The 20,217-nt window shown below is 42.6% G+C and overlaps 1 protein-coding gene across 2 annotated transcripts in view; it reads left to right on the forward strand.

The window, feature by feature from the left end:
• Positions 1 to 19,974, forward strand: part of LOC149289959 (matrix metalloproteinase-17-like) — a 115,246-nt gene extending 95,272 nt beyond the window's left edge. The window contains exons 6-10 of one of the 2 annotated variants that reach the window (XM_089489904.1): positions 1,460 to 1,559; positions 8,192 to 8,274; positions 11,731 to 11,883; positions 16,575 to 16,832; positions 18,790 to 19,974. In XM_089489904.1, the coding sequence (XP_089346030.1) occupies positions 1,460 to 1,559; positions 8,192 to 8,274; positions 11,731 to 11,883; positions 16,575 to 16,832; positions 18,790 to 19,109 (914 nt within the window). In that variant the 3' untranslated portion in view covers positions 19,110 to 19,974. The remainder of the gene's footprint in view (positions 1 to 1,459; positions 1,560 to 8,191; positions 8,275 to 11,730; positions 11,884 to 16,574; positions 16,833 to 18,789) is intronic. The other variant, XM_089489905.1, reaches the window with a different exon arrangement.
• Positions 19,975 to 20,217: the final 243 nt, after the last annotated feature.

A 20,217-nucleotide genomic window follows, 5' to 3' on the forward strand; every position in this document is an offset into this window, starting at 1 on the left:
TAAAGCATCATACTCCAACATGGAGACATGCTCAGATGTCTGGGCTGGGTGAAACAAAGGAGGGGCACACTGTGAGGGTGTTGGAGGGAGTCTGAGAGAAGAGAGAGAGAGTGGGCCTTTAAGGCAGGTTTGCTGACAGATGATTATGGCCCATGATCACATGCTAAATGACATGATCAATTTGGATGTCCCTATTCCAAGCCTAGCACCAGGTCTGTGCAGGTTCTCTCAGAATCAGGGATAAGTGTTTAAAAAGGTTGAAACAGAGGAGATTATGTGGGATGCTCCTGTCACTATTGCACAAAGATTTTCAGACGATGTTATGTAACGTTGCAAGAATCATGTCATTATCCTGTGAATAAAGAGGAATTCTAGTGCCACTTTTCATTCACAGGAAAGTCCCATGAATAAAAAGTGCTAGAATTCCTCTCTATTTGCAGGATAATGAAACAATTATCACGAAAATCTTCACACAATTGCATGATAGTGACGGGAGCATCCTGCTATGCTCCTGTCAGATTTCCCCATGTGAAAATCTCCAGGGTGGAAGAAAAATGCAAAATTAATATGCAATTTATTGCTCTAATTTGCATAATTAGAATGCAAATTTGAGTAATTTTCACAATTACAATAATTTGTATGATATGCAGATTAAGTATCCAAAGTTTAGGAGATGAACTATGGCAACCCTGGGCAGGAAGTCCTCTTATTTTCCTTCCCACGGCAGAAGGCAGCATCCAGGTAGTTAAATCAGTCCAGAAAGTCCTTCACAGAACACCTGCAGTGATGCAGCTCACCACAGGGGACAGTAACTGTTAGTTCCTAACACTTCACTGAGTAGCTGCAGTGATGTGGCACAGCACATGGGGTGCCATATCACTGGTGTCAGCAGTTCCTCATACCAGACCTATATACTGGGGCAGACAGACAGAAATCTCATCAGCAGGCAGTAGATCAAGTGACACAGAAGGGATAGCCTTTGCTCAGAACTAAGGGGTGAGGAGTATTATGTCTAGCAATAGCACAGAATTGCCTTACTGGTATCAGATGAGTCAAAATACCGGAAAGATTCTGGGTCCAAATTGAAACTGCCTGCAGTTTCTTTCATCAAACAGCTGGAGTGGTGCAGAGAGAAACTTATCTGGAGGATTTTCTCATCCGCTCCCCCCACCTCCAAAACTTAGACTAAGGCTGTTGCCACACTGCGGAATTAATGCAGTTTGAAACACTGTTTTATCTGCCATAGTTATATCCTGTGGAATCATGGAATTTGTAGTTTGTGGTGGCACCAGAGTTATCTTAACAAAGAAGGCTAAATAGCTCGCAAAATGACAAATTCCAGAACTCCATAACATTGGGCTATGGCAGTTAAATCAGTATTAGTCTGTATTCATTCTGTAGTGTAGATGCTAAGTAATCATCCCATTTAGCTCTAATTCATCTTTGTATCTGCATGCAGGAGTTCGGGAGTCTGTGTCCCTAACAGCAAAACCTGAGATATCCAAAACAAATGACCACCCCATCTTGCTGGACTTGCCAGAGAATCGTTCCACTATCCCGTAAGTTAAGCATGGGCAGCCACAGGTCTTCACTATATCATTTGATGGAGATAAACTGAGATGAATCTGTGATACAGAACTGGGATTCTGAGACTGCATTTTGATATGAGTTACTGAGCTGAATTCTGTACTGCAGAAGCAAATTTTGAATTTGGGATAATACTGTGTTTTGTGTGTGTGAGAGAGAGACAGACAGAGAGGTGAGTACCTTAACAAAAGGCACATACAGAGCTTGAAAAGGACTTCCAGTTGCGATGGCAAGATGATTGGCTGTGAAATGGAAAGCTCACCATTTCATAACCACCAAACAGCAATCTTTTAGAGGTTTCAGCAAAACAAACCCTGAAAATCGGCACTCTGGGAAGAGTAAAGATGATTGGGGCTTGGTGGAGATCTGACTTTTCCCTGTTTCCAGAGTTAAAAGGTGACTTGGAGGGGGAGAAGAGGATCACAGAGCAGCCAAGATCACATTTGGCTCCCAAGGGAAAAGAGTCTTGCCTTCAACTTTTTTTAACAACAGATTAACTGAAGCAACCTGATGGACTTAACAACATCTGCTTCTAGAACAACCAAACAGCCAGAATAGGACAATTAAGGAGAGACTGTGAGACTGTAATCATAAATAGATTACTGGAGAAGAAACAACAGGAAAAAGTAAAGATGAGGGGAGTGAAAGGAAAGAAGGAGAAAAAGACATTGAAGAAGAAAGACATTTCTCTACCCCATTGATTGAGTATCTGGCTGGTTGGCAAGGATTAGAAAAAGGAAACGTTGGAAAAGAGACTAAATAAAGAGAAGAAAGAAATCAGAGTAACAGAGGAAATGTTTTGAACAGCTGGATTATTTAGATTATTGATTTGTCTGACCTGATCAACCTGGATTATAATTTGGAGTGTGGAATAAAGAACAGAAGAAATGAACTTGGATTAAAAATCTAGTTTGCTCTTTAACTTGGATATAGACCTAATCAGATGCAGATCAACTAGACCAAATTACTTTAGAGAGTTTGGACTAACTATTGAACTAAGAGGAGATTGGACTAAATAATAGTTTGCAAACCTATTTGAAGAGTACTTAGAAAGAACTGGACTAGACTGAATCTGAACCGTGGTTGGAATTAATTGGATTGGACTGAATCTGAACTGTGGTTGGAATTAACTGGACTGGATTGATTTTAAACAGTGGTTGGAATTAATTGAACTGGACTGATTTTGAACAGTTGTTGGAATCGATTGGGCTGAACTGGTCTGAATCTGACCCTGAATCTGAAATTTGCAAAATATTTTGAATAGAACATAGCTAAAATAAGGAGAAATTTTGGAAAGTGGACAGAAAATTAAGTGAAACAAGCAATTGAATTTAAGTGGAATTATAAAACTATAGAAATTGATTAGCAGACATAGAAACTGATTGACTCTTGATTAAGTAATTGTAGAACTCTAAATGATCATGATTTTGTCTTATTATGAAATATGCTGAAGGTGATGTATAAATGAAATATTCTGGTCCTGGAACTTAATGATTTAATGATCTAGAATTTTGGAGTTACTTTGAAGGAAATAATATATTAACATTATATATATTAGCATTGAGATAATCAGCATTTAATATATTTTGTAGAAATGAATTAAATGGATGGACTTAAATTGATTATTAATGAATTAATGGATGTAAAATAGAAAAGAATTTGATAGTATTAAATGGTGTAAATAGACAGGAATGGAATATAACTTATTTAGTCTGTGCTTAGAATTCATGTTATTTGTTTGATAGATTGAATAATTGGTTTGGCTAAACAAAATAGAGATTGGAAATAACAGCTTTGATTCAATAGTGATATGAGTGGAGGGCTTCAAACAGAGGCTGGATGGTCATCTGTCAGGTATTCTTTGGACTGGATGGCCCTTGTGGTCTCTTCCAAGTCTATGATTCTACTTCTTTTATATGCTGAATTGATCCCTTTGAAATTCAAAGAGCAGATTTTTATTATAATTTTCCTCTTCTGATTTTCTTTTTCTCCCTTTCTTTTTTGCTTTTTTCTCTCTTTTTATTTATTCTTTATTTTTTCTTCTCTTGTTTTTCACCTTTATTTTCTGCTCTTAATTTATTTTATTTAGTCTTCAATCCTTCAGCCAATATTGTAGTAAAAATTTTATAATCAAGACTAATTGAGGAAATTAGTCTGTAATTTTGGACATCTCTTTTTTCTTTTCTTTTCCTTCTTTGTGTATTAGTGTAATCTATTGGATTCCTTTCTTTAAGATATCCTTTAAAGTAAGTGTATAGTACGATCTATAATTATTTAGAGAAGATGAAATTAGAAGAGATAAAAATAAAACAAAGAGACATAAAATACTTAAGAAATGTAAAATTAGGACAACTATTTGCGTCTGCAAATGAAAAGAAAAAGAAAGGTCGTTTTTGTCAGAATCCACGGATTCTGTCAGATATATATATGTGTGTGTGTGTGTGTGTACTCATCAAAGATGTGTGCGTGTGTGCATATATATATATGGGATGATGGGTTTAGAGATGCTTGCTGTAGTTAGTTTAGATATAGATAAGCTGGGGGAAGGAAGGAAGGAACGGTAGAGTAAAAAGACACCAGCTGGCTATTATCTGCAAGACCTTGAAGCCTCTGCTCAGAGTCTTGGAATGTGGCGAAGAGAAGAGCCTGGCAGAGGAAAATAAGGGGCATGAATGAGGGATTTTTTTAGGCTGTGAAAGTAAGTTGGGAGTTTAGTTTGCGTGCTTTTGCTGTGGGAGGGGTTGTGGATTTGGGGTTTTTTATATATCAAATTTGCCTGGGTTGGACAGTCTCAGCTTAAAAGCCGAATGGAGCTGAATTGCCGATCCTAGACCTATTAATAAAGTTCTGCTTATTCATCATAAGACTGACTGGTTGATTGGCTCAGGAGCTGATTCCCTATTCTGACAGTAAGCTGAGACTCACTAAATCTTCTGGGACGATGCAAAAGCTAAAGACCCCAGAAGACCTGACCATCCCACCAATTGAAGAGGGGGACCTGGAAGAGGATGAACTCAAGGCCTCTGGAGCCGGAGCGTGACTGAAGGAAGGCAGGTAGACCGTGGATTCTACACCGGTTACGATTGAGAGAGATGTCTGGTTTTTGAACTCTCCTGCCCCTTCCCGATATAAGGACAGACATAGAGCCAGGCGATTGTCAGCCTGGGATGTGAGGCTGGCCAACCCTCTCAAACTTGAGCTGTCTGAGGAGGAGGACTTGGAAGAACAGGTGCAACAGGTCTGAGGTGAGCTCAAGGGGGTAAAAACTACCTTGGCTGAGATGATGGATGTTCTGAAGATACTTGCTGCGGGAGCCTGGGTTGGGAGTGGAGCAACCACGGTGGCTGCGCCTCCCCCCAGCTCCAGTTCCAGTTCCAGCCCCAGGAGGACAACCGGCATCCCGTCCAGTGGCCCCAGCGCCAGATCGACACTCGTCAGAAAACTGGGAGTTAAGTATGATGGGGACTCCCAAATCCTACCCTATTTTTTATCTCAAGTGGTGGGACATATGAGAGAGTGGGGGCCCACCTTTCCGGATGATGCCTCCAAAGTGAGGTGTGTGGCCAGGCACCTAGAGGGAGAAGCTGCAATGTGGTTGGTCCAATTGTATGACAGTGATGCTACAGAATTACAAAGTTTGCAAGGCTTTATGATCGCCTTGAGGCCCAGATTTGAGGACCCGTTCCGGGCTGACAAGGCACTGGTCTGAAGGCGCTAGAGCAGAGGCCCAGGTCCATTTCCGAGTATGCTATGGAATTCAAAAGTTTGATCTCGCAGGTGCCCGAATGTGTGGAGATCATGAGGGTCCAATACTTTAAAGATGGGCTACACCCAGAAGTGTTGCGGTGGTCTCTCACACGCGGCAACCCCCACACAGTCTTGGAGTGGATCAGATTGGCTGGAGAGGCCAAAGCCATCCAGCACAAAATCAAGTTGTCAGTGCAGAAAAGGGGAAGAGAGCCTAAAGGAAAAGACTCCAAATCCTCATCCCCAAGCCAAAGAGGAGCGTGGAAGCAGGGCACACCCAAGGGGAGTGAAAAGGGGAGAAGAATGAGACTGAGGCTATGCTGGGGGTGTGGAAATAAGGGCCACCTGGTGATCAGCTGCCCGGAGAAGCCCAGTGACCAGCTGGGAACGACTGCCAAACCCTCCCCTTCTGCCACAAGCAGAAGTGAGCAGGGGCGCCCAGGGAGAGGGGCATGATGATCGGGTCTTCCAAGCATCAGGCCAGGAGGAGAGAGAGGTGTTAGAAGAGTGGACCGACACCGATGGCGAGGAAGCCAGTGATCTGGCTTTAAACTTCGAGAGCCTGCCTTAGAATGCGGCAAAAAGCAGGTCATGCACCGGAACAGCCGCAGACTTATGGTGAGTGGAGGAATTCCCTTGTGCACCTTGCCAGTGCAACTAGTGGTGGGCCAGGGCCAGAGGGCCATGGAACCTAAGGTAGCTGTGGACTCGGGTTGCACTAGATGTTTGATTAACCCAGAGGTGGTTAAATGATTGGGCATAAAAACTAAGAGGCTGAACGCCCTATCCCTTTCTATCAGATGGATGGCACAGTTATGGGGGGGGGCAAGCTATTCAGGAAAGGACTGCCACTGTGTGGCTGGGAGTGGCGGAACACTGGGAAAAGATTCAGTTAGTAGTGGGACCCACACATCAATACCATGTAATGTTGGGAATAGACTGGTTGCATTATCACAATCCTCCCATTCGTTGGAGGCAGAGACAATTAACTTTTGATGACCCAGTGTGTCGTGATCATGTTGCAGGCCGCAGCCTAAAGCACTTAGTGTTGGAAATGGTGTGGATACCAGAACTCCAACCAACTGAACTGGTCGGGCATTTAGAACCCACACCTGGATATGAGGGACTCTCAAGAGGGCAGAGCTGGGAAGAGGGGAGCACCGACAAGGTGGGGCCATTGGAACCAGAACTGGGGGAGGATTATCTGGCAGTCTACTGGGACCTAAAAGAGGTGTTTGCTGAACAGGAGAATGATCAGTTACCCCCACACAGGGAGACGGGCTGTGCTATCGAGATTTTGCCGGGAGCACCCCCTCCCAAGCCGAAGCTTTATTCCATGAACCCTCTGGAACTGAGGACTCTAAAAGAATTCATAGAGGAGAACTTGCCTAGGGGCTTTATTCAACCCTCCACCTCCACGTTTGCAGCACCAGTGATTTTCAGGGAAAATAAAGATGGGTCGCTCTGCTTGGTAAGAGACTATCGTAACCTAAATGGGATTTGTAGTACTAACAGATACCCCCTCCCATTGATGAAAGACATGTTGGGATGGTTGGTGACCGGGAAGGTGTTCACTAAACTGGACTTAAGGGATGCTCATTTTTGGGTCCAGATAGGGAGGGGGACAAACATAATTGCCCCCTTGGGGCATTTGAATATTTGGTGATGCCCTTTGGCCTGGCGGGGCCCCCAGGAGTTTTTATGAAGGTCATGAACGAGATTTTGCACGACCCACTATTTGAGGGAGCTCTAGAATACCTGGATTTTGTGTTGATTTACTCTCAAAACCTGGAGGCCCATGTCAGACTGGTGCAAGAGTTGCTCAAGAGACTGTTGGAAAACCAATTATATGTAAAGGTGTCAAAATGTCGCTTTCACACGGACCGTTTAGAGTTTTTAGGATACCAAGTATCCGCCCAGGGAATTGAAATGGACCCCAATAAGGTCCAGACGTTGCTCGACTGGACTCCTCCGAAAACTTGAAAACACGTACATAAGTTCTTGGGGTTTGCAAACTTTTATAGACAATTCATCCTCAGTTTTGCAGAGATTGTACTGCCCATAACTAATTTGCTCAAAACTAAGGTCACACAAAAGGATAAAGGCCCCAAGCCCAAAGGGGAAAAGGTAAAACCATCCATCCCGATTTGCTGGGCTGAAGATTGCCAATGAGCATTTGATCAGTTAAAAAAGTTATTCGGTTCAGAGCCCATATTACAGCACCCAGATGTTAATCTGAACTCCCAATGAGGCATCGAAGCTGCTGGATCCTAACCCCAATAGTGCTCTTACATTTCAGACTTAAGCTCAGATCAGAGTCACCAACCCACTGACATGGAAGCCACCAGCTGCCACTGACAGAAGTTGGTTTGTGTTTTACTATTAAATCTCTGGGTGATTTGTAGTGACATTTCAAAGGGTCTGTAGCTCCCAGATGTTTTAATCAAGTGAATTTTAAGTGTGAATTACCCAAAAGCTGTAGTGATTTAGATGAAGATTTGGATTTGTGTTTATATGTCATCCCAATGTACTTCAGTAAATTGTCCCATAATTTGCCATTTTGTGAGTTGCACCCACTGGTGGATCTCATGGTTCATTTTAAAAAATATATCCTGCAAACTGCTGTCCTCTCCACTGAGAAGGAAAGGCCCTGCCTATTTTTCTTAGAGATGATGTAAAATGCATTTGGAGGGTAAGAAGGAAGTATATCTAAAGTATAAGGGAGGGGGACAACAACAGCAACACTATTTGCTAGGTATTGAAAATTTGAGAAACCTTGCCAAGTTGGGCAGATCCTATGATATCACTAATGATAAGTGGCACCATTAAGTGTTTGGTTTTGTTCCCTCTCCAACAGGCTCAGACAAGATGTGCCTAACAGATGCAACACTCACTTTGATGCAGTGGCTCAGATTCGTGGGGAGGCTTTCTTCTTCAAAGGTGAGATAGGACTTTTTTCACCATTAGTCAGGAGTGGGCAACCTTTATGTTGGTGAGTACGGTGTAGTGATTTTACTGTTGTTGGTACTTGGGAGATCCAGGTTCAAGTCGCCAATGAGCCATGAATTTCTCTGGATGAAATTGGCCAGTCACTCACTTCCTCAGCCTGACCTGCCTCACAAATTTGTTGTGAAAATAAAAGTGGAGGGAAAGAGACCCATATTCATGCATACACATACACATCCATGCAAAAGGCTACCAGCTGAGGCTTTTGCACTTATATCGTCAGATGACATGACTCATTGAGAAAGAGGATACCATTCAGTATAGTTGTAGGCAGTAGGAAAAGAGGAACCAGGGTTCTTTGAAGTGTCTTATTCATGGATGTATATACCCCCAAGTCACCTGTGGATTTATGGTGACCTCATGAAATTGCAGCCTTTTGTCAACTGGATTTTTGCAGCACAACAAAAGACATGCTTTTACAACCATCTCCCTCAGGAAGAGAATGGAAGTGCTTCAAGGGTGTACAGAGAGGTAAGTTGGTCCAACGCAGGACCATCTGGCCAAGGGCATGCAAAGAGATTAAGATGGTCTGCCACAGGAAGCTTATGGATCTGGATGGATTCCTGATGGCTCTTGGGGAGTTTCCTGTTGCCTCAGGCTGATCTCTGGAATATGGAAATAGCCAGGATAGTCGACCCATTTGTCCCTAAGTGATACTCCCACAAAATGGAGCCAAATATGACCCCTGCTTCACTGGGGAGCTGACTGTGACGAAGCAAGTGGGACGGAGACTAGAGTGATACTGGTGGAAGACTTGGAGCAAGTCTGACCAAACACAGGCTAGAACTCATTGGAAAGTCTATGCCAAGCCCATAATATCTCAATCTAGTGTAAATCTGTACAATCAAAAGTTTTGCTATAATTTCTAAAACAGGCTGATTTTCTTCTGAAATTCTTCAATGCATTTGATTATCCAACATATGTTTGCAAACTCATCCTAATGCCTGTTCCTTTTCTGAACCCCGTTTGGAGGGCTTCCTCTATATATTTCTTGTTCCATACTTGGGGAAAGTTTTTGTTGTAAAATCTTGAGCATCACCTTCCTTTCATTTGTGATCAGTGCAATAGTTCAGTGGTTACTACAATCCCTGATTTCCCCTTTCTTGGGAGTTGGAATGTATGCTAACCATCTCAAGAAGCCCTGGTTGATACCTGGAATAACAACCTTACCAGGGCCACATTCAAACAGTTCCAGTGAGGAAGAAAAATGGGAAGTGCCTGAAGAAACCAGGATGGATGACTAAGGTGGGATACAGACTGCCCAAAAAGGGCGGTCTGCCACCGCCTCCATTTCCGCCAGCGAGATGCCTCAGCTGCCGAACTGGGAGGCATCCTGGCGGCAGAAAAAGAACCTGCAAAAAGCGAGTTATTTTTGCGTCGCACTTGTGATGCCCGAGTGCACAAATGGCGCACTCGTGATGTCGCCAGCGCGACGAGATGTGCAGACGCCCCATCACGTGCTAGGGGTGAGGCCGGTATGGGCGCTGCGTCCTCGGCCAACCCCAGCACGTGACGGGGGCGCCGTATCCGCCAGTCTGTATAGCGCCTAAGGAACTTTCAATTGAGCTAACTTTTAAACGGAACATGTATAAGAAATGGAAAAATGGGGAAATCACCAAAGGGGAATTCAAACAAATAGCTAGCATGTAGAGGTAAAGTCAGAAAAGCTAAAGCACAGAATGAACTCAGGCTTGCTAGAGAGGTTAAGAACAATAAAAAGGGCTTTTTTATATATATGTCCACAGCAAAAGGAAGAAGAAGGAAATGGTAGGGCCACTCCGTGGAGAAGATGGCAAAATGCTAACAGGGGATAGAGAAAAGGCAGAATTACTCAACACCTTCTTTGCCTCAGTCTTCTCAGAAAAGGAAAAGGGTGCTCAACCTGAGGATATTGGAGCAGAGGACAGAATAGGGGAATTTCAGCACAGAATAAGTAAAGAGATAGTACAGGAATACCTTGCTAATCTAAATGAATTTAAGTCTCCAGGACCAGATGAACTCCATCCAAGGGTATTAAAAGAAATGGCAAATGTAATATTGGAGCCCTTGGCAATCATCTTTGAAAACTCCTGGAGAACAGGAGAAGTCCCAGCGGACTGGAGGAGGACAAATGTTTTCCCCATCTTCAAAAAGGGGGGAAAAGAGGATCCCAACAATTAGTTAGTCTGACATCCATACCAGGACAGATTCTAGAGCAGATCATTAAACAGAGGGTCTGTGAACATCTAGAAGGCAATGCCATAATCACAAAAAGTCAACATGGGTTTCAGAGAAAGAAATCATGCCAGACAAATCTGATCTCTTTCTTTGATAAAATAACTGGCAGATTTTTATTAGAATGCGATGGGTTCGATCTCTAAAGCTTAAAACAACTCTGGGGTGAAATAGACTGGCCCTTTACGCTGCCGTCTGGACGGCTTCAGAGCACGGCGTGTTAATGCTACATGCTCTGAAGCCGCCCGGAAGCTGGCTTCACACTGCCCAGTTGCCCACACATGGGCCAGCTTGCAGGCACTCCAGCGGCATGGCATTTAGACGCAGCACGCTGTAGGAGCATGGTAAAGCCACAGCGTGGTAAGAAAAGCCTTCTTTTTGTGCCGGCATAAAAGCGGATTGGGGCCGTGACATGCAGTTGCCATGGCCCCCAACTGGCTTTCTTGGGCAGCTTCAAGGCGACCCTTTGGGGCAGACTGTTTCCCCCTATGTTATTCTATTATCTGTTCCTGGTGATTTATTCTCCCAAGTGCTTTCACAACCCTTTCAGTTTAATTCATTTAAAATTGTGGCTTCATCACCAAAAGCTTTCTCCTTGGAAGAATCTGTCATCCACTTCATCTCTTTTTGTTCAGTTTATTGTTTCCATCATCTTTTTTTATTTTATCCTATCATATACTGTAATGTACCTTGTATGTCTATATGTCTATTGATCAGATAGCTTCCCTGCTCTTGATCTGAATTACCCTTTAATTTCTTAGATCTTACGCATGACATCTCTTGTTCTACTTTGCAGTCATCTTCTGTTTCTTCAAATTAATTATCATACTTCTCTTTGTCCCTACGGACAAGTCATTGAATTTAGTCAGAATTCTGATACTGTTTCTGTCACCTTTGAGTTTCTCTCCTGTCCTTAACCATTTGAAGAATGTCAGCTGTCATCGAAGGAGGTTTTTCTTTCGTGGGGTCGGATTGGGGGAACAATTGATGTTACAGGCAGAAAATATTCTGTCAGTTAATGAAAGCCATGAAAATTATGTAAATGAAGGAAATAAATTAAATATGTAGTCAGTAAAATGTATAGATTAACTAAATGGCAGCTAAATGCTACAATCCTCACTACCTGGCACATCTAAGTAATGCTGCTTTTCCCTCTGATCAACATTCTTCTCTTAGGCAAATACTTCTGGAGATTGACTCGCAATAAGCACCTAGTCTCCCTGCAGCCAGCTCAGATCCATCGTTTCTGGCGAGGATTGCCTCTAAATTTAGACAGTGTGGATGCTGTGTACGAGCGCACCCATGATCATAAGATTGTATTCTTCAAAGGTAGGGGAAGTATCTGCCACAACTGATAACGTGTTTGTCTTTCCCAAGGTCACTGTTTTCTTGTTGCATTGAAATCTCTGACAATGCCAGCCACAGATGCTGGCAAAACATCAATGACAAATTCTTCTAGAACATGACCACATAGCCCCAAAAACCCACATAAATCTATGGATGCTGGCCTTAAAAGCTTTTGACTTCACATTGGAATAGATCCGCTCCTTTTGGGGTGGTTTGGGGCTGCCTTAGGCAGCCCCTGGCATGGCCCCGGATTGGCTTCCAGGCATTCCGGGAGTGTGCATCATCTAAATGCCATGCCCCCAGAGCGACCCCCATCTTGCCTGTCTGTTTTGGACCTATGTCCTTTTACGTGTATATTGTGCAGTCACTCGAATACTACATGGAATCCTCAACCTCAGAAAGGACATTGTAAAGCTGGAAATGATGCATAAAAATGCAACCAAATTTATCAAGTGGCTGAAGAAACTCCCCTAACAAGAAAAGATTCAGTGTTTGTGGGTTTTTAGCATAGGAAAAGAGACATGGTAGAATTTTATAAAATTATGTATAGTATAGTCAGTGTGGGAGCTGCCTAAATACCCTAAAGCTACCAATCTTGGAAGCTAAGCAAGCTTAGCCCTGGTTAGTACTTGGATGGGAGACTGCCAATAAATCCCAGGTGCTGTAGGCTATATTTCAGAGGAAGTAAATGAATTGGCAGAACTATTTCTGAAGATTTCTTGCCTAGGAAAACCCTATGAAGAATTCATGGGGTTGCCACAAGTCTACAGGCAAATTGAAGGCACCTACACACACATAGCCAGTGTGGAGTAGGAAGCCTTGGTGGTGCAGTGGTTAAATGCTAGTACTGCAGCTGCAAGGTTGTGAGTTCGACCCTGAGGTGCTCTGAGATCAATTCAGTCTTCCATCCTTTCGAAGGTTGGTAAAATGAGTACCCAGCTTGTTGGAGGCAATTGGCTTGCACATTGTAAGCTGCTTAGTTCAGTATGAAGTGGTATAGAGATGTAAATGTTATTGCTGTTGGAGTAGTGGTTTGAGTATTGGGCACTCACATCCTTGCTCAGCCATGGGATAACCGCTTTGTGACTTTTGCCAAAATTTGTGATGGTTTTGCATACCAATCCTTTTCTTCACAAAATACAATCTTGGGTGGGGAAACAACATCTTTTGCTACTGCTACAGCTGACACACTCCGCTGCAAATGCTGTTCTTTTCATTCTCACAAAGAGGCGAAAATATTGTAATGGCTAGATTTTTTATAAGATGTCTCCACATGTTGAAATAAGCTTTTCTGTCAAAACCAAGAAAATTTACACATATTTTTTGCATCTCTAGTAGGGGATTGCTTTAAACGTTAGCTTTTGACTCAATATTCAGACATTTTGCCTGGATAACTGTTTGCCTATTTTCTTAGCTCTGTGATGCATGGTGGTAATGTGGTGGCCATGAGTGCTCAGTGTGAGCTGATAACACCAGTAGGCTGCAGCATCATTAGGTGCTGCTTTGATCATTCCTCCAGTGCTTCAATCCATGGGGAGCCCTGGTGGTGCAGTGGTTAAATGCCTGTACTGCAGCCACTCACTCACAAACCATAAGGTTCTGAGTTCAATACCAGCAAAAGGGCTCAAGCTCAACTCAGGCTTGCATCCTTCTGAGGTCACTAAAATGAGTACCCAGATAGTTTGGGGCAATTAGCTTACACTTTGTAAACTGCTTAGGGGGTGAAGTCGAAGGCTTTCATGGCCATCATCCATAGTTTTTTGTGGGTTTTTCAGGCTCTAGCAGAGTTTCTTCCTGATGTTTTGCCAGCAACTGTGGCTGGCATCTTCAGAGAATCCTGACATGGTAGTGGTTGGCATGGCCCAGAATTTCAGTGTTTTCAAACAGTATTTTATGCCCAGGATGGTTTGTAACATGTTCTGCTACTGCTGATTTTTCTGGCTGGCCCAGTCTGCAGTGTCTCTCATGTTCCTTGATTCTTGTTTCCACACTGCGTTTGGTGGTCCCTATGTAGACTTGTCCGCAGCTGCACAGGGAAGCCATTGAAATCCACAAACACCTGGACAATTTCAACAAGAAAGAAGAATCCCTTGAAGTAAACAAGGTTTGGTTACCAGTCCTGAAAGATAGCAAAATAAAGACTCAACAAATGCAAATGAGAAATCTCCCAGGGTCAGAGGTTTTCCCAGCAGACAATGAGCACTAATCAAGCGGACACTAATCCTCTTGTGCAGACCCTCACACCCTGAGGCCTGCCATTAGCAACAAACAATATACATGCAAATCACTCCTGCCTTTCCAGGTCACACAATATATATAGCCAAGTCCTTTCCAGGCAAGCATTATCTGAAGATGCCAGCCACAGATGCTGGTGAAACGTCAGGAAGAAACACTGCTAGAACATGGCCACATAGCCCGAAAAACCCACAAAAAACTATGCTTAGAGGGTGATTAAGTGCACTGATAAGCGGTATAGAAATGTACTTGCTATTGCTGCTATTTCCACCACCTGTCTCCAACCCAGCTCCTTCCTTTTCTAACAGACCTGCTACTGTGTGTGACATTGCTCATACACAAAAGCAATCACTACCATTGCAGAAAGCTCCTGCGAAAAATAGGTAGTACAATAAGAAATTGCCTCTGCATTTTCACACACGCACAGTTGCTTCCCTGTGCAAAAAGGGCAGCATAGTAGGAGTTGGAAACAAAAGGGTGGTATCTCTGTTCCAAAAAAATCCCCCCTCCATATCTCTTGCACAAGGAACAATGGAGACTATCACATGGGGGGAAATCTGGGAGTTAAAAAGGCATTTTCTTGGGGAAATCATGCAATCATGGCAAAGATTTCCACACACATCACGATCTGAGAGGACTTATCCCAGGAAGAACCAGGAATGCTCCAGCAACAAACCATTGATTGATTGATTGAATGGTTTGTTGCTGGAGCATTCCTGGTTCTTCCTAAGATAATTCCTCTTAGATCTTGACGTCATCTGAAAATCTTTGCCGCGATTGCGTGATTTTCCTGGGAAAATGCCTTTTTAATCCCCTGATTTTCCCCATGTGAAAAATATTCCCGTCTCCAATATAACTATAGAATCGTAGAATCGTAGAGTTGGAAGTAACCATATATATTGTTTGGCTGCACAATACTGCCCTCTGATGGCTATATTAAAAAGACAACTGCAATCTACAATAGCAGGCATTCCCATGACACCCCCACATGCACACACACAGTGGATTGTTCAGCTTTTTAGCTTTTAAGAAATGATAGATCTGATCTTATAATGTGCTTCTATTAAGGCATTTGCCATGGAGAACACCCATGAATTGCACTATACATTTTACACACAGAATTGAGATCCAGGCTTAACTGTATTTAGAGTAGAACCATTGGAATCAGAAGAACAAGTCAGACAAGTCCTTTTAAATAAATGAGACTCAGGTTATGACTTGCTTCAGTCTCATTAATTTCAATGGGTCTACTCTTAACCAAATTCTGAATCTCACATTGTTTCCTAAGATTGTAATCTGATAGCCACCTCCTATACCTCTAGAACATCATGAGACTTACTTCTCAATATACATGTGTACGATTGTGCTGCAAAAGTTACAATACTAAAGGATTGCCATGCAGGTGCTAAGCAGCCCTTATGCTGAATGTCAACATTGTGCAGCTGAACCAAGACACTAAATGTGGAGCAAAATGCACATGTATATCCATGCACAATGGCAGTTTGCATCTTTGTGCAATGCATATGTACATCTCTGCTTTCACAACCCTGAAGTGAGTGTGGCCATTCTGCATCAGATAAAAATGTCCAATCATTTCTATAGTAGAATTCATGCATGCATCACACACCAACAGTATTCTAGCCACACAGTTGCCTGCACCAGTTTGAAAGCACCTTTTTTTTCTGCAACAGAATATTGTGGCATTCCCATTCAAGACACCTGATTCCATTTTCACCCCAGTTTTTAGTACCCCTCTGCACTCAATGCTCTCTGGGGATTGTAGTTCAAAAAAGTAACATTCAAGTCATGACTCAAACGGAATTCTGTGCCCTATTTATTTATTTAGTATTTCTATACAGCATTTCATTCCACAAACCTGAAGCAGTTTACAATACTGTTATGTTTAAAACTACAATATACAAGAAAATCAGGACAATAATAAAACAATAAAATATTGGGGGTTCTTTCCTCACTCCACTCCCCACCACCCACCCCAAATCTATATAGGTATGCAAACCATGGCTCCCCCGTAGGTTTTATGATACCTCTCCATTGTGCCTGATGTGATTGATATAGATACAGAAAGGCACACATCTTTGTGAAAACAAGTTCCTCAACAAGCTCTGAATTTGATGTGGGAGTCATTCTTAGTCATTCTTGCCTCCTGAAGTGTGGGAATTCAAAACTGATGGTTGACATGACAGAAGGAAGAGCAGTGCCCAGTAGCAGCCGCTGGCTTCCATGTTAAGGGTTCAGTGAATTCACATAAAGAAACTGTCCAAAGTGCTGAGCTCTATCTCTAAAATAAAGTCTTTAACATCTGCTGGAATAAAGTCCAGAGGGGATTAATCACAACCCTGATATGGAACCCACTGGCTGCTACTGATGGTGAAACCTTGTTTTATAAGAAATGCTAACAGCTCATTTCTTCCCTTCAGGAGACAGATACTGGGTGTTCAAAGACAACAATGTGGAAGAGGGCTATCCTCGGCCCATCTCAGATTTTGGCTTGCCGCCGGGAGGCATTGATGCTGCATTCTCTTGGGCTCTGAATGACAAGACATATTTCTTTAAGGACAATCGCTACTGGTGCTACAATGACTATGAGCGGAGGATGGATCCTGGCTATCCATTGGAGACCACTTTGTGGAAGGGAATCCCCAGCAGGTTGGATGATGCCACTCGGTGGTCTGATGGTGAGTTGGGAGGTTAGGAGAGCTGTTCTGTAGATTCAGGGGACCACAAAGTGCTGCCCCAAATGTAAGAGCAATAACTATCTTTATTTCAAACACTATAAAACTATAGTGAGAGCCAGGTGGTGTAGTGGTTCAAGAATTGGACTATGAATCTGGAAATCAGGGTTTGATTTCCAGGGTTTGACTTGTTAAGGAAAAAGCAACATGGGACATACAGTGATTGAAATAAAACATGTATGTGAGAGTCAAAGTGACTCAGCAGAAGCAAGTAGCAACCACACAGGTGTAAAAGATAATGGAATTAACAAGTCCTGAATGCCAAGGACAAGAAATGTAAAATGGATAATTGAACACACCTGAGAATTGTTAAGTAGTCAAGGCTGAGATGATGAAATCATCAATTCTGGGTAGTAGTTGGGTAGTATTGGAGTAGTGAGGAGTATTGTTGTGTTGGATAGTTTGGAGCTGTATATAGTAGAATAAAGTAGATCTTTTATATAAGACTACTGAGTTGTCTGGTGTCTTGAGTGAAGATACAAGAGCCAGCTGAATCCTGAAGAAGTGGGAAGACTTCTGTGGAAGCAAGAGTGAGAAGGCTTGGAGAGTTTGTCAGGGTCTTCAGCCTATTCTCTGTAACTCTGCTGCTTTTGAGCAAAGCTTTATCCACTGGCCAAAACTGGTCAGCGTCGGTGCGCAACAAGGTGGTGAGTTCGAGCCAGAGGTGAAGAGCTACAACTCCCATCATCCCTGACATGACTATGGAAACCTACTGGGTGATCTTGGGCACATCACACATTCTCATTCAAACTCTCATGATAGGGTCACCTATGGGTAGCCATAAGTCAGAAATGACTTGAAGGCACACAACAGCAATAACAATAAAATTATACAGGAACTGGTGACACCCATAACAAAATGTGGTTATACAGAGTTCTGTAATAGTAACAGGAATAAAATAGTGACAGGAATAAAACCAACCACGACAACAGCATTCTAGCCAGCATTATTCTTTTGGGATTTTTTAATGAATATTTTATTAATTAAAAAACAGACTACACAGTAGCATAAAAGACAGCAACAAATAGCATATATACAGCTCATATTGTCTAACCTTCAATTCCATGTTATGTTCCCTTCCTCTTATTAAACATACGTTTGACTTCTCTCCCTTCCAGAGCTGATTTCCTATGGTCTTATAATTCCCTTTCCTATATCTAAACCATTCCCTTGTAACTTCCTACAACTCATAATGTCTTTTATAATCATTCAAGATGGCACTTGAGGTTTAAAATTTTTATTTTCCATATCAACTTAATCTGATATTCAGTTTAACAAATTTTTCAAATATTCAACCTTGTAGTAATAAAATGAGGAGGTACAAAAACTGAGCTAACTAAGAACAATAGAAATGCTAATGTGCTATATGTTATATAATTATATGAATTTAATTATTTGATAGGGTGAATGAGTATATTTCAAGCTGCTGGTGGTTAACCTTCAAAATAAAGTATTGCTGATTATCCCCAACATTTTTTCCAGAATTTCATCAAATCTTTCCGGTCTTCCTCATGTCTATTTAATGTTTTGTCTTTGAAGAATGTCACTAGTTTATCTAAGGAGCGAAACAGACGGCTCCTTTGCGATGGCTTCCTGGTGGCTTGGGGGCATGTCACTTAGACGACACATGCCCCCAAGCTGGCAGTAAGCTGGCTGACCACACAGCAGGCAACTTTGCAGCGCTCTGGCAGCGCAACATTTATATGCCGCACACCACAGGAGCACCGCAAGGCTGCTGCAGAAAAGCCAACTTTTTGCCAACTGCTGATGCGATTATGCTTTTGTCCTTTGGGGCTTCTCATAGGCAACTGGGTGACTATTATGGGAACAAAATACTGGGTTATATTTTTAAAACAAACACAGAAACTAATTCACCAACATCCTTGCCTTCATTTTTCAGGGGCGACCTACTTCTTCAAGGGAAAAGAATACTGGAAAATCATGGACAGCAATCTGGAAGTCGAGCCAGGTTACCCACAGTCCATTGCCAGAGACTGGTTGGTGTGCAGTGACATGCAGGCTGATGCCCCGGAGCCAGCTGAGAGCACAGGGACTGGGCAACGTTCCAAGCAAGGGCACCACGATGAGAGCCATTCTGAAAATGAGGTCTGCTCCTGCACCTCTTCCTCTCCAAATCCCCTCTGGTCAGTGCAAAGACTCTTCATAAACGTCCTGTCAGCCAGCCTATGGACAGTGGTGTTGGTTCACAAACCATTATGACAAAGAGTGTTGTATGGACCAGAGGATGCTGAAGTGATTCAGGGGTGCAAAAGGAAGAGTTGTAAACAGACCAACCTGTGAAAATAAAAATCCAGGATGCAACACTGTTAAATAAATGACACATAGGAACATAATGGCAGTGGTTTCATATTCTCCATGAGAAGTTAACTGTAATTTTATTTTTATTTTTTCTCTTGCTTTTTGTTTCTCTCCAGTTGGTTGTTGTTTTTTTAGCTTTATTTTAAGTTGATGAACTTCAACAGCAGAATCTGTGGGTTTCTCTTTTTTCTTTTTCTCTTATCACTCCCTTAACCTAAAAGAGCCAGATATATTTCTTAGGAGCTATCATCTCACTTTGGGCATTTAAAACACAGACACAGAGCTCAAGAAGAAAGGAGAATGGATGTGTCAATCACCAACAGGTCTGGTTCTACCAGTAGGCAGACTGTGGTGAATGCCTCAAGGAGAAGATCCTGAAAGACTTATCAAATCATTAGTTGTTTACTATATTGTTATATTTTTAATTGCTGGGATGTGAAACAGTGCTTGTGAGATTTTCTGTCTGAGGTGACAAAATACCTTGATGCCTTGGGCCAGTTCTGCTAATCAATTCCATTGCCATAATAAATGCAAAAAAAAAAAAGGAAAAAGTGTTATTCCAATTCCATGTGTGTGGTGTGCTCTGCTAGAGCAAAATGTCCAAATGTCCTGCCACTCTGCCTGCTTTTGCCCACATGCTGCCGTTGTCCTTCTGCTACCCAAAAAAGGAAAGTGTAGACAATTGATCAACAGCTAAATCTTGCCATTGACAATGGCAAAAGATGTTGACAGCATAACCAGGAAAGCTAGTGATTGGAAGTTAGCCCTCTACCTAGCGATGGGTCATAGAAGGCAATCAGCAATGTCAACTCTACCAACAGAGGAGAGGCCTTTCCTTCTCCGCTTCCATCCTGATCATGGTAGAATACAGAAAAATGACATCTCCAAGTCAGCAGAATTATCCTAGACCAGAGCAGGCAACTTTTCTGTCCCTGGGGGCCATATATGATAACTGGAAATGGGTTGCATGCTGCAGGCCAATAGTGATAGTGGGCAGGCCTCTGGATCA

The sequence above is a fragment of the Sceloporus occidentalis genome, unplaced genomic scaffold (assembly GCF_023333645.1).
Source record: "Sceloporus occidentalis isolate IW3139 unplaced genomic scaffold, rSceOcc1.0.p SCAF_41, whole genome shotgun sequence".
NCBI lineage: Eukaryota > Metazoa > Chordata > Lepidosauria > Squamata > Phrynosomatidae > Sceloporus > Sceloporus occidentalis.